The following is a 15,671-nucleotide window of genomic DNA, read 5'->3' as shown; positions in this document are numbered from 1 at the left end:
GGAAACACTGCCAGAAGGAGCAGTAGGAGGACAGAAAACAGACGTAACAGATAATAGTACAGAAGAAGAGGAAGGGAGTAAAAAGAAAAGAAAAAAGGTAAACGGGAAAAGACAAGACTTTAAAACTAACAATGGCAGATTTGAGGATATTAAGCTGGAATGTAAATGGATTGAACAATAAAATAAAAAGGAATAAAACTGAACATGTAATATTAAAACAAAATTTAGACATAGTTTGCCAGAAACACGTGGCAAAAAACCATAGGAAAATATTGATAAATAAAAAGATGGGAATGGAATTTATAACTTCAGACAAAACAAAAAAGAGAAGAGTTGTGTTTTATATTATGTCAAAATTACAGCCATAATTTTTATTTAAAGATGAAGAAGGAAGGGTGATAGCTGTGAAATTATACCACAAGGTGAAAAGATAATCATAGCTGGAATACATGTGCCAAATGAAATCAGATTTTTAAAAAAACTTCGAAACTAACTGTCAGGGAACTGCCATCAGTGCCGGAGGGAGAGAGCAAGCTCCAAGGGGATCCCAGAGAGCGTCCCGGGAGTGGGAGAGGCAGCCCATCTTCTGGGGAAGGGAATCAGTGTAGCTCCAGTGGAGAAGGGGGGCAGATGGGGGAATCGGCGAGGCGGTCCCATGACTCCTTGCCGGGGACCAGCGGGGAGAGGAAGGGTCCTCCACTGCCTACGCCCTCCTTGCGCAGAAGGCTTCCGCGCAGGGAGAGTAGGAGGAGACTGGGCGTCAAAGAGCTTCTTTGCTGGAAGAAGTTTAAGAAACGCCCACTGACGGATTCTGCCAGCGATTGAGACAGCCACGGGTGAGTGGCTGTCCGGACAGGAAAGGTTCACTGAGGCAACCCAGCCAGGTCTTGGGACAGGCTTATGCACGAGCAACCCCTAGAACCATTACACTAACCTATTGGAATATGCGTATCAAAAATGATAGTAATGGGAGATTTGTGGACTGGTCTCTCTGGATATGGATAGAACAATAAGGAAAACTCAGACAAAAGAGGGGAAATTGCCATTAACTTTTTTTAATATGGTAGAAAATTTAAACTTGGCATGGGTCTTGGCATGGGTCTCAAAAGAAATAACTTTAATGGCAAAAAGGTCGAAAGACAAGCAAGAACTTTCTTGGATCATAATTCAATAATTTTAGAAATAAAAAGAGAAAGGAATACACCATTTATATGGAGACTAAATGAAGACTTGCTAGATAACCAAGAAATAGTGGAAAAGACAAAAAACAACATTAAAAGATTATTTTGAATTAAATTGCAATAAAGGCACAAATATGAGAATAGTGTGGGATGCTAGTAAAGCAGTAATTAGAGGTTTCTTTATAAACCAAAATGCATATCAAAGGAAGATCACGCTTGGACTACTGCAATGCGCTCTACGTGGGGCTACCTTTGAAGGTGGCCCAGAAACTGCAATTAATCCAGAATGCGGCAGCTAGACTGGTGACTGGGAGTGGCCGCCGGGACCATATAACACCGGTTCTGAGAGACCTGCATTGGCTCCCAGTACGTTTCCGAGCACGATTCAAAGTGTTGGTGCTGACCTTTAAAGCCCTAAACGGCCTCGGTCCTGTATACCTGAAGGAGCGTCTCCACCCCCATCATTCAGCCCGGACACTGAGATCCAGCGCCGAGGGCCTTCTGGCGGTTCCCTCATTGCGAGAAGTGAGGCTACAGGGAACCAGACAGAGGGCCTTCTCAGTAGTGGCGCCCGCCCTGTGGAACGCCCTCCCATTAGATGTCAAAGAGATAAATAATTACCTGATATTCAGAAGACATCTTAAGGCAGCCCTGTTCAGGGAAGTTTTTAATATGTAACGCTGTACTGTTTTTAACACTGATTGGGAGCCGCCCAGAGTGGCTGGGGAAACTCAGCCAGATGGGCGGGGTATAAATAATAAATTATTATTATTATTATTATTATTATTATTATTATTATTATTATTATTAGATTAGGAAACAGAGGAAAAAGAATTTTTTTAATGAATTAATTAAAAAGGAAAAAGAGTTAGTAAGTAAACCTAAGAAAGAAACAACAAAACAAGCAATTAAAATGTTACAAACTTAATATTCATTGATAATAAATCAGGAAGTAGAATGGAGAATGAGAATGAGACAAAGAAATTTTGAACAGGCTAATAAGCCAGGAAAGCTCTTAGCCTGGCAATTGAATAAAAGGAAAGCGAATAATTTAATAAATAAAATAAAAGTGAAAGATAAAATAATTGATGATCCGAGAGATATTAGAAGGCAATTTACCAGATACTTCTCAGACCTATACTGAGCTGAACCAGAAGATAAAATAGAAATTGAAAGATATATAAGACAAAATAAATTGCCAAAAAAATTAAATGCACCAATTGATATAACAGAAGTTTCAAGTGCTATAAAACAAGCAAAGATAGGAAAAACACCAGGCCAGATGGACTAACAGCAAAATATTATTAAAAAAATATTTAATTCAACCATTACAAAATGTAATTAATGAAACATTAAAAGTAGGGGAAATACCAAAGACTTGGATTCTAATTCCAAAACAAAAGACAGATAAAATGGAACTTTAAAAATATAGACCAATCTCATTATTAAACAGTGATTACCAATTGTATTCAAATTTATTAGCTAATAGAATGAAAAATATATTGTTAGAAACAATACATCAAGATCAAACAGGATTTCTATCAGGAAGACATATGAAAGAAAATATAAGGAATGTAATAGATATTATTGAATATTTGGAAGTAAGAAATGAAAAACAGGCAGCAATGATGTGCCAGGAAGATAGCCTCCAGCTCGACAACACAGGGAGCGTAGTTAAGTAGAGAGGATGATTATTGACCAAGTACACAGATAACGCTGGACGGCATTAACCCAGCTGCTGCCCTCATGAATTATGATGACTCTTCTGCCGAGTCCCTCCCCTTCCACCAACTTAAATGGACCTTCTGACCCTTACGTTTCTGCTTCCGCCTCCTATCACACACCCTTCCCCCAACGATGTCTCTGTGGGCTCATTGGATCCCCTCCAACTTCTTCCTGAGAAGAGTCAATCTTCTCTTCCTCACCTTTCCCCTCCCCTTGAGGGACCTGGTGGAGATCTGGCTCGTTTGATATAGTTCCCTTGGCAACCTGTATTCCTAATCCCTATCTCTTCCTGCCTACATCTTCCACTGAAAGCTGGCTGGGCTGGTTCATTCATGACATGATGTTTGTAGATGTGGAAAAAGCATTTGATAACATTTCCTGGACCTTTATGTTAAAGGTCTTCGAAGAAATGAATTTTGGAGAAACATACAAAAGAGGAATAGAAGCCATATATTCAGAGCAACAAGTGAGACTAATAATAATGTAATAGCAGAATAATGTAAAATTACAAAATGAACAAGACAGGGATGTCCTTTGTCCCCTTTATTGTTTATTTTAGTCCTAGAGGTGCTGGTGAGAGATATAAGAGCAGATAATGACATTAAAGGAATAACGGTAGGAAATAAGTCATACAAATTAAAGGCATTTGCAGATGATTTAGTGATCATGATGTAAGACCCGATTAGTTCATTAATAAAAGTATTAGAAAAAATATAAAAATATGGACAACAGGTTTAAAATTACATAAAAATAAAACAAAGCTCCTAGTAAAAAATATGCCAGAACAAGATAAAAAAGAGGTACAGCAGGTGACAGAAATATATATATATATAGTGAAATATTTGGGAATATGGTTAACAGCAAAAAATATCGACATATTTAAAGACAATTATGAAAAAATATGGAAAGAAATAAAAAGAAAATTTGAAATTTGGGGGAGAATGAATCTATCTTTATTGGGAAGGATAGCGGCGATTAAGATGAATGTATTGCCAAAAATGTTATTTTTATTTCAATCAATCGCGGTGATAAGTAATGTGAATTGCTTTAAGGATTGGCAGAGAGACATTTCAAGATTTATCTGGAGAAGCAAGAAGCCAAGAATAAAATATAAGTTATTAACAGATCTTAAAGAAAGAGGAAGCTTCTCGCTATCAGATATAAAACTATACTATGAAGCCTCTTGTCTGTGCTGGATACGGGATTGGATAACATTGAATAATGTAGATTTACTAGATTAAGAAGGACATGACAATAGATTTGTATGGCATGCATATCTGTGGTATCGGAAGGCCAAGGTACATAGAAGCTTCCAGAATCATATAATAAGAAAGGTGATCTTTAAAGTTCGGGAAAAATATAAAGATCTACTAGAACAGGGATGTCCAACAGGTCAATCACGATCTACTGGTAGATCCCTGTGAGGTTTTGGTAGATCGCAGTCGATCTCTGGCTCCCTTTCCTTAGCGTCGGTAAAACTGACTCCTGCCCCACCCCCTCGCCCCTCCCTCCATTGTTGTTTTATCTCTGGGAGGGAAGACGGAGCTTTTTCTGTGTTGCTGTTTTCATCCACAGCGATCTTTTTGTGAGTGAAAAATTTTAAAATGATAAAAAGAAAGGATTTGCATATGGAATCTCAAAATTTCAGAGAGAAATAATAGAAAGTGATTATAAATTATTATCAAAAATGTATAATATATTGTTGGAATGGGAGACAAAGGATGAAGAGGTCAAATGTGTAATGATAAAACGGCCATAATATACAGATGACAGACTGGGAAAGATTATGGAGAAATGATATAAAATTCACGGCATGTACGGGACTTAAGGAGAACTATTTGAAAATGATGTATAGATGGTATTTAACACAGGCTAAACTGTCAAAAATGTACAAAACAAAAGATAATAAGTGTTGGAAGTGTAAAAAGGTAGAAGATACATTTTACCATATGTGGTAGCAATGTAAAGTCATAAAAAGCTTTTGGGAAATGATTTATAATGAATTGAAAAAAATGTTTAAAATAACCTTTGGTAAAAAACCGGAAGCGTTTTTAATAGGTATAATTGGAACAGATATACTGAAAGAATATAAAAGTTTATTTAGGTATGCAACAACAGCCGCACGGACATTGATAGCCCAACAATGAAAAGAAGAACGAGTCCCAACTAAAGAAGATTGGCAACGTAAATTAATGGAATATGCTGAAACGGCCAAATTAACTGGAAGACTAAGAAATCAAGAGGACGGCAAATATTTTTTTAAAAAATGGAAAAATTTTTGTTGCATATTTACAAAAGCATTATAAAGAAGTTAACACAACAGCAGAGTTTTAAAAAACACTTGTAATATTAAGGACAATGTTTGAAACTGGAAATATTTAAAAGGTAAGAAAACTCTGGACATGTATAACATAAAATAACACAAAAGAACTGGGGGAGGGAATGGAGGGAAGTCAAGGGATCGGAGGAATCCCAAAATATGAATTTAATATGGTATGAAAATGTCTTATTTTCTATTTTTCTTTTAATCACGGTTTTAATAATTATAAAATAATTATTAAAAAAGAAACTATGTTCTACTAATGGTGCTTCCACCAGGAGTTTCTTAAGCAAATGCAAAAGAATGCATAGAATGCATAAAAGAAAGGCAACTATGCGCTGTCAATGACTAAGGCTGAAGCCTCATGAAACCCCAAAGAAGAGAAACCTAAAGATCCCTGAGCCTTGTACCACCACATGTCAAATCCATTGGTAGAACTCCAGATGAAGTGTGACTCCATCAATGATCAAGCAGGAGAACACAAAGTTCCCCACTGCCCTCCATAGTCATATTTTCTCTGTTGACTGCTGGTTCCAAGGACTTAAGAGTATCCTGGTCGGCGGTCCCTGCCACCTCCACCAGCAACCACGATCATGTTCTGGCTAACTGGGCATTTCTCTCTATCTCCCTCTGTGTTCTCTACTCAGTTTTTCTTCAAGATTTTTTTCTAAGTAAAGATCTTCTCAGAATAAGATGACAGAAAGGAGCTCTGTCACCTGAACCTGCAAGGCAGGAAGGAAACTGGAGAAGTAGCCCTCCCACTGTGAGGTAAGAACAGCTCTAATTTGCATATTCCTGCCCAGTGGAGTGACCAGGAGGAACAACCCATCCACCCATCCAAGGATCCCCTCCTCCCTGCAGGAAAATGGCTTGTTAAGACTACTTCAAGTGGCTTTCATCTGGTAAGCATGTGTAGACAGAACTATGTTCATAACAATTTGTAGGCATTGACCAATACATTTCACCTGACAATATCACAATTTTAGGTTAAGAGAAAAGCTAGTTTTGGTGTGTTTGTAGTTGGTTACACAGCAACAAATGAGAATTCTGCCAACCAAGTATGGATAATGGAAGAGGTAATCTCTTTTCAAGTAATCCCACTCTTTTTACTGGATGAGAAACTAGTGTATTTGAACTTGAAACATTACTTTCAACTCAAAAGGAATACTGTATGTTAGTAACGCTACCACGATTATAACTTTACAGAAGTTTAGTCTGTATCGTATTTCACTGACTTGGTGGATAACTAAATTAACCTGGCAACTAACATAGTAGGTATCACAGTTATTATTTACAAAATACACATTTGTTTAAATCTCTGCAGCTCATTCACATTTTTAGACATGCTTAACCTCATTTACTGTTTGCTTTACAAGAATTCCAGAAATTAGCAAATCAGAGTTGAGAGAAGTTTGAGCATTCCAAGTGACCTACCAGAAGCATAACCTGGTCCACGCCTCCCATGTCCTCTGTTTCTGTAGGGTTGGCTACCTTTTCCAAGACCTGGGCCATCATCAGTCATGTATCCCTTTTCTTTGTCTGTGCGGTTTTGTGGTGGTCTAGAAGTGGCCCCAATCTGTCGAAGCTGTTCATCTATTTGCAATCTCTCCAAACGTAGTTGATCCACTTCCTATACACAGAGAAATGAGTTACAGGAAGTTGTTGCCATTTTGACCAATCTCATTAAATGACTTAGTAAGGTAGGTATCTTTTTATATATGATTTTATTATGACTTTTCATAATACATTACAATAAAATACAAAATCTGAACAAAAAGAGAAAGAAAAAGAATAATGCACAGTCCAGCACTTCCGGTCTGCTACGTGAAGGAACCTGCAGCTCGGTGAGTTCGCTCCAGGTGAAATTGAGCTGTCACAGGTGTGGGAGGGGGGAAGCATGGGCTCCATGAGTCCCCCGAAACCCTGGAGTGTAATTGGGGCTCTACACAACCCAGCGAACCCCAACAGGGCAGGAGAGCTCTGGAAGGAATCGTGAGAAGGTTGAGAGGTGATGCAGGGGAACCACATTCCCTCTGGGGCAGAAAGCCTCAAAGCAGACTAAGCAGCAGCAGAATCCCTTTCAAAAACAACCCTGCTCAAAGGGAAAGGGGGGAAACGGGGGATAAAAGAGTGGTGGAACTAGAGGAAAATTTAGAAGGAGACTTATCTGAACTGTTAACAAGCTACATGGAGAGCAGCTGCTCATGAGTAACAGGGGTAACTTAAAATCTACTTGCAAATCCGGTGGACGGAAGGGGCGGGGAGAAAGCCTACAAACTGCAAATTTTAAAATTGGGGTGAGGGTGAAATGACCTGTAAAACTAGACAAGGTGGAGGAAAGATTGGAAAACTGAAATATTGTGGGGGGAATAGAACTATGTGCCTGTGTGAGTGTGAGCAGACAACGAAAGAGTGCAAGTGCAAGTTGCAAACCCCCCATTAAAAAGGGGGGAGTCCTCATCTTTAAATCCCATCCAGGGAAAAAAACACTCGCTATTTTGAAGTGCTTTTTGGACAAAGGACAGAGGATAGTAATCCTGAAAGAGATTCCCACCAGACTGTTAAATAAGAGGTAGAATTATAAACATTTGACAGAAGCATTAAAAATGAATGCAATCCCATATAGGTGGTAATTTCCAGAAGGACTGATTTTCACTTATAAAGTAAAACAGTATAGAATTACAGAATTTGTTAAGGCAGAAGAATTCTTGAGAAGATACAGGAAGGCCTTGGGAGAGGCAGAAGATGAACAAGAATGGGAATAGGCAGAAAATAGAAATAAGAAATGAATTAAAACTTCTAATGAAATGTAAATGGTTTAAATGTGAAGTAAAAAATAAATAAAATTGCAAAATACTTATTAAAGCAGAAGTTAGATGTAATATGTTTACAACAAACACATATCAAAAAGAAATGTCAGAGAAGTGGAGAAGAGGCAGACAAGACAGAAGAAGGAGGGGAATTACTAAGAGAGTGGGGAGAAGCAGTTAGCAACAGGAATTTGACCTTTAGACACAGAAAGACAGGGAGACGCAGAGCACAAACAATCCACTGGCAAGCTCTGAGGATGACACAGAAGGAGAATTAGGAAGGGTAGAATCATCCCAAACTCGTAGGCTCACGAGAATGGCTGAGAAGCGCGGGACTGGGAAAAAGCGGAAGTGGGGGTTTTCGTGTTGAGGGAAAGGAAAGAGAAGGAGTTTAGTCCCGGCAACTCAATCATCCAGTGAGGGCTGAAATAGCTAAGCTCCAACCAGGCTTGTTTATGGACTAATGAATCTGAAGTAATTTACTGTCGAGTCATGTCGTGTGTGGGAGAAACACTGAGTCTAAAAAGGAAGATAAAGATAAAGGGACCCCTGACCATTAGGTCCAGTCATGGCCAACTCTGGGGTTGCGGCGCTCATCTCGCTTTATTGGCCGAGGGAGCCAGCGTACAGCTTCCTGGTCATGTGGCTAGTATGTCTAAGCTGCTTCTGGCAAACCAGAGCAGCGCATGGAAACGCTGTTTACCTTCCCGCCGGAGCGGTACCTATTTATCTACTTGCACTTTGATGTGCTTTCAAACTGCTAGGTTGGCAGGAGCAGGGACCGAGCAACGGGAGCTCACCCCGTCGCGAGGATCTGAACCGCCGACCTTCTGATCGGCAAGTGCTAGGCTCTGTGGTTTAACCCACAGTGCCACCCGCGTCCCTTCCAAAAAGGAAGATAGAAGACTACTAATAAATAAAGCATTAGAAAATTAGTTTATTGCTTTGGAAAATGTTAAAAAGCAAGGGGTGGTGATATACGTAAATCCCAAATTGGAACCCAAATTTATAACGAAGGATGGCGAAGGAACAATATTGGTGTTAGAGATAACAGTGGATGGGGATAAAATCCTCTTAGTGGGAATTTATGCACCAAATGAAAGCAAACTGGACTTCTATTTAAAAAAATAGAAGAGAAACTGTTTAAGATATACAATGGCAAACTAATCATAATGGGAGACATCAATGGGATGATTTCACCAGAACAAGATAAAACGGGCAAGCAAGGCCTAACTAAAGAGGGGAAATTGCTAAAGATCTTCTTTGAAATGATCCAATTAATGGACTTAATAGATGGGTTGAGATATAAGAACCCTACAAAGCATGATGTTACAGATTAAAAAGGTAAAGGTACCCCTGCCCGTACGGGCCAGTCATGTCCGACTCTAGGGTTGTGCGCCCATCTCACTTAAGAAGCCGGGGGCCAGCGCTGTCCGGAGACACTTCCGGGTCACGTGGCCAGCGTGACGAAGCTGCTCTGGCGAGCCAGCACCAGCGCAGCACACGGAAACGCCGTTTACCTTCCCCCTATTTATCTACTTGCACTTAAGGGTGCTTTCGAACTGCTAGGTGGGCAGGAGCTGGGACCGAAAGATGGGAGCTCACCCCACCGCGGGGATTCGAACCGCCGACCATACGATTGGCAAGCCCTAGGCACTGTGGTTTTACCCACAGCGCCACCCGTGTCCCTGCGATGTCACAGATTATTCTCATCCAAAAAAGGTCCATACAGGAAAAGATATTATTTGGCTGTCTAAAGAACTTATAATTAGAATTAAAAAATACAGAACATCTTCCAAGAACCCTATCTGACCATAATCCAATTAAAATGACATTAAAAGGTGAAGGGGAGACACTGTATAGGTGGAAATTAAATGAGAACCTTCTAAGGAAGGAAGAAGTAATTCGGAAAGAATCTGAAATACTAAAAGAGTATTTTGAGCTCAATTTAAATAATGAAATTAACAAAGGAACAGTATAGGACACTAGTAAAGCGGTAGTAAGGGGGTTCTTTATCCAACAGAATGTATATTATAGGAAGAAAAGAGAGGAAGAGAAACAAAAATAAATGAAAGAAATGTTAACTCAATAAAAGAAATTGATGGACAAACCAGGAAATATCACTATTACTTGGCAACTGAAAGTCATCCAGGCACAATTTGCCATGATAATGCGAAATGAAGTTGAGCAAAATATTGAAGCGCTGAAACATAAGCAATTTGAATCGGCAAACAGACCTGGGAAACTCCTAGCATGGCAACCCAAAAGGGGGAGGAAACCAAACACTATAAATAAGATTACAATAGAAGATAGAATAATATTTAATCCAAAGGACATAAGAAATGAATTCCAAAAATATTACACCAAACTGTATAGAAAGGTAGAAGAAAACAAAGAGGCAATATATAGGTATCTCAATAAATGTAATCTCCCAAGCAAATAGAGTATCTAATGAACCAATTCCAATGGCAGACATAGACATCACAATTAAACAAGTGAAAATAGGCAAATTACCTGGTCCCGATGGTCTTACACCTATGTATTACAAAACATTTCAAGAAGCTATTATATCCCCATTGAAGGATGTGATGAATGGAATTCTACAAGGGGGAGAAGGCATACACCACCAGAAAAACTTTAGGCCAATCTCCCTATTAAATAATTATTATAAACTCTATGCAGCAATCTTGGCTAAAAGGCTAAGAGAAATATTGAAGACATTCATCCATGAAGACCAAACAGGCTTTTTACCTGCCAGACAAATAAGGAATAATGTAAGAAATGCAATAAAAATAATTAAATTTATGGGGGAAAGAAATGATAAAGAAGCCACACTGCTCTTCCAAGGTGTGGAAAAGGCATTTCATAACATCTCCTGGATGTTTAGAAAAATGATACTAGAAATTATGGAATTTAGGGAAAATTTTGTAAATGGAATTAAAGCTATCAAAAACAAGGGGCAAACATAAACATCAATGGCGGTGTAACAGGAGAATGTAGTATACAAAAAGGTACAAGGCAGGGATGCCCGTTATCACCGCTGCTATTCATTTTAGTCCTAGAAGTTCTTGCTAGAAGAATTAGAGAAAATAATGAAATTATAGGGATTTGAGTGGGCCAAAGGAACTATAAACTAAAAGCGTTTGCGGACGATGTAGTTTTGACATTAGAAAACCCTCTGAAAAGCATCCCGAAGACAATTGAAATTATAACACTGTTTGGAAACCTTGCTGGATTCTATATTAATAAAGAAAAAACAATGGTGATCATCAAAACCATGGAAAAGAAGGCAAAAGAGAATTGGGGGGGGGGACACACATCAGGAATCGAAGAGAAGAAAGCAAAATATCTACGAGTCTGGCTTGCATCTAACAATTTAAGCCTTATTCAAGATAACTCTAAAAGAATATGGACAGAAATAAGGAAGAATATGAAAAAATGGAACCACATGAATTTATCTAAGATGGGAAGAATATTGGCAATTAAGATGAACATATTACCAAAAATGATTTTTTTATTTCAATCATTGCCGGTGATCAGTAACACTCATTGTTTTAAACAATGGAAAAAGGACTTAACAAACTTTATATGGTAAGGCACAAAGCCAAGGATTAAATACAAACCTAGACAACATCTTAAAAAGCAGAGACATTACCTTGCCGACAAAGGTCCGTATAGTTAAAGCTATGGTTTTCCCAGTAGTGATGTATGGAAGTGAGAGCTGGACCATAAAGAAGGCTGATTGCTGAAGAATTGATGCTTTTGAATTCTGGTTCTGGAGGAGACTCTTGAGAGTCCCATGGACTGCAAGAAGATCAAACCTATCAAGTCTTAAGGAAATCAGCCCTGAGTGCTCACTGGAAGGACAGATCCTGAAAGCTGAGGATCCAATACTTTGGCCACCTCATAAGAGAAGACTCCCTGGAAAAGAGCCTGATGCTGGGAAAGATTGAGGGCACAAGGAGAAGGGGACGACAGAGGATGAGATGGTTGGACTCCCATGTTGGTTGTTCTCAAAGTTACCAACATGAGTTTGACCAAACTGTGGGAGGCAGTGGAAGACAGGAGTGCCTGGCACGCTCTGGTCCATGGGGTCACGAAGAGTCGGACACAACTAAACAACAACAAAATACAAAATACTAATAGATGAGCGGAATAGAGGGGGTTTCTCACTTCCTGGTTTGTGATTGTACTATGAGGCTGCATGGTTAGTGTGGATGAAGGAGCGTGTGGAATTAAAGGACACAGGAACTCTGGATCTGGAGCAATTTAACCTAAGGTTTGGATGGCACAATTATTTGTATTATGAGAAGACAAAAGAAAATAAGGGTTTTTTAACTGTGTGATCAGGAGGAGTGTGTATAATGCTTGGGCAAAACAGAGAAATGTTAGAAAGGAAGATCTCACATTGGATATCTCCAACGGAGGCGGTTGCAGTAAAAAAAAAAGTTGAACATAGAGGTAAACTGGGGAACATATAAAGACTTTAAAAAAGAGAAGCGATGGGACTAGTCACAGACTGGTTCCAATACTTCCAAAGAAACGAGATCTGTAAAAGAGATAAAGAAAAAGGATTTGTAGAAAGTGGATCGGAATTTGATAAAATTAATATTGGGGAAATAACAAAAAATAAATAAAAATGAAAGTATACAGTTGTACTTTGACTGCCGAATACCTTGGGAGTCAAACATTCTGGCTCCCAAACGATCGAAAACCAAAAGTGAGTGTTCTGATTTTCTAATGTTCTTTTGGAAGCCGAACATCCGATGGGGCTTTTGCAGCCAATCAGAAGCCACACTTTGGTTTCTGAACGTTTTGGAAGTCGAATGGACTTCCAGAATGGATTCTGTTCGACTTCCGAGGTACGACTGTATAGAACTCTACTTGAATGGGAAACAGAAGATGAATTTGTGAAAGAGGCAAGGATACACTGGGCACCATGTGTAACATTGAACTTTCAGCATGGGAAAAAATATGGAACAGAACGATAAAATTTTCAGACTGCTATGCAGAGAACATCTTTAAGATGGTGTATTGATGATATCTGATGCCAATAAGAGAGGATCCAATGTATGTTGGAAACATTTAGAAAAAGAGGGTTCTCTATATCATATGTGGTGGCAATGTAAGTATGCAACAAAAATTGGGAAAGGATAGGAACTCAAAAAGATGTTTAAATTCACCTTCCCTAAAAGACCAGAAGCCTTCTTGCTGGCAATAATTGGGGAAGATATGCCTAAGGAATTATGGAACCTATTTCTATATGCAACCTCAGCCACAAGGATAACTTATGCAAAAAATTGGAAAGAAATGATTGTTCTGACAAAGGAACAATGGTTGCAGAAGTTAATAAAATTTCTCAAGTTAGCACACTTGACGGCCAAAATAAGAAATTATGAGGAAAAGAAAACAAGAGGCGAGTGGGAGCGGCATCGAGTTTAATTGGGAAGTAGGATAAGTGTGTGAGCAACGGTAGACAAGACAAAGGAAAATAAGAGGGAAACGACAAGAGGAGAAAAGAAAAATTGTAAGGAGTTGTAGCAAACCAAGGATACCAATGGAAGATAAGTTGGGAAGTCTATGTAAGAATAAGGTAAGAGTTGTATAGATGTAATGTGTAAATTCGAAAATGAATAAACAAACAAACAAAAAAGGAAAGACCTCTCTCACAGGTAGATCTTAACCCTGGGCCCAAGAGTAAGCTAGGCATCTTGAAGAGGTTTGACTTCTTCTAAAACCAGTTTGAGAAAAATATGATAATCATTCAGCATTCAGTTAAGAGTTAAAGAAAAAAAACAGAACAATTTAACCACGGAATTTGAATTCACTTATAAACTCTGAAAAACCACTTTAAAGCTTTGCTTTAAAGCCAGCTTTTCCACTTTCCCAAAAGGCAACATAGTATGATGCCCTTTCCTCACCTTTAAATAGTTGAGGTGATAATCCAAAAGAACTGTGGCATTCATTATGCTGTCCTTGGTTCCCACGAAGACAAAAGGAACCATGCCCTAGAAATAAAGTTTTGAATCAGAGGTCTTCAGGAGATGCAACTAATGCCACTACATAATGTGTAACTTGATTCCATGCAAATTGCAATTTCATTAGTAAAACAATTCAGAGTAACAATACTAGGAGGGCTTTTTTTTCAGCAGGAAAAACCTCTTTCGGACGGAACTCACCAGAATTGAGCACCGGCACCTCTTGGGTGCATTCCAGCACCCCTGTAGTGTTGTGGTGCCATTCCCCGGCACTGAGCTTGGGGCTGCGCAACAGAGAAGGCCAGCGCCGTAAGATGACAGTTTGGGGTTTTTTTGCCATGGCAGTGGGGCAAGTGGGCGAAGGTCCTTCCCTAAAGAAAGGTCAACAAGTTCTGGCGCCTCTTTTTCTGGAAAAAAAGCCCTGATTACTAGTAAGCACTATGAATACTCAAACTTTCCAGATGGCAGCCAAGACCTATGTATGTTATAATATTAAGTAGTATAAAATATTACAAGCAAATAAGAAAGTAACACTATCCAAGTGGTTTACATAGAAACTAAGAGTTTTTTCCAACTACAGTGGTGCCTCGCAAGACGAAATTAATTCGTTCTGCAAGTTTTGTCGTCTTGCGATTTTTCCGTCTTGCGAAGCACGGTTTCCCATAGGAATGCATTGAAAATCAATTAATGCGTTCCTATGGAAACCGACTTCAGACCAAGTCCGGGGACAGTCTGTCCCCCGACCTCTTCTGAAGGCTGGGGGGGGGGGGGACCAAGGGCTTTTCTTCCCACCCCCAGCATTTTAAAAAACCCCGGGACAGCGGGGGACTTCTCCGCTGTCCGGGGCGATCTTAAAATGCTGGCGGGCGGGAGCGAAGCCTCCGCTGCTGCCCGCCAGCATTTTAAAAAGCCCCGGGACAGCGGGGGACTTCTCCGCTGTCCCGGGGCGATTTAAAAGCCCCCGGGAAGGCAGGCAGGGGGGACAAAGACTTTTGCCCCCCGCCGGCCTTCAGAAGAGGTCCAGGACCTCTTCTGAAGGCGGGCGGGGTGCGAAAGTCTTTGCTCCCCCCCGCCTGCTTTCAAAAGCCGTCCGGGACAGGACTTCCGGGTTGGCGCCATCGCTGAATGGCGGACTCCCTCCGAGCTCCGGAGGGAGCCTGCTCGGCAGGGGCTGGGTCTTACCGCGCCGGCGACGCGGGGACCCCTAAAACCCACGGCCACGGAGGCCGTGGACATGGAGACTCGGCTGGCACTGCTAGCGCCCTCCCGACTCGTGAAGGAGCCTTTTTAAAGGCTACGGATCGGGTGCCGGGGAGAGGCGCGGTGCTTTGAGTCCTCTGCTAGCCCTGCCGAGCGAAGCCGCATGCCATCCGGCGGAGAGCGCTGACTTCTTCCATTGAGAATTCGGACTTTTAACAACAACCCGTGAGTAATTTGGAAAACCGGGTTTAAAAGGAGAAAAAAAGGATTTTTTTTCGGATTTGGTACGAGCGGGGGGGGGGATCCAAAAAGGAAGTCAGTCCCCCTCCCTACTGTAAACATTCTAAAACAAGGACCGGGCAACCAAGGTCACGAAAGAACTGTATTTTTGATAAAAACCAAGAATTTCACGATGGGAAACTGTGCTGGAGGAGAAGAGTGGAGGGAGAAGGAGAAC

The 15,671-nt window shown here is 40.2% G+C and overlaps 1 protein-coding gene across 5 annotated transcripts in view; it reads right to left on the bottom strand.

The window, feature by feature from the left end:
• Positions 1-15,671, bottom strand: part of LOC144326387 (fragile X messenger ribonucleoprotein 1-like) — a 182,646-nt gene that overhangs the window by 28,241 nt on the left and 138,734 nt on the right. For 4 of the 5 annotated variants that reach the window (XM_077922955.1, XM_077922953.1, XM_077922951.1 and 1 more), the window contains 2 exons: positions 13,958-14,044; positions 6,661-6,856 (listed from right to left, as the gene is read on the bottom strand). In XM_077922955.1, coding sequence (XP_077779081.1) covers positions 6,661-6,856; positions 13,958-14,044 — 283 coding nt within the window. The remainder of the gene's footprint in view (positions 1-6,660; positions 6,857-13,957; positions 14,045-15,671) is intronic. The other variant, XM_077922954.1, reaches the window with a different exon arrangement.

The sequence above is a fragment of the Podarcis muralis genome, chromosome W (assembly GCF_964188315.1).
Source record: "Podarcis muralis chromosome W, rPodMur119.hap1.1, whole genome shotgun sequence".
Taxonomy (NCBI): domain Eukaryota; kingdom Metazoa; phylum Chordata; class Lepidosauria; order Squamata; family Lacertidae; genus Podarcis; species Podarcis muralis.
This window is presented reverse-complemented; position numbering and strand designations above follow the sequence as displayed.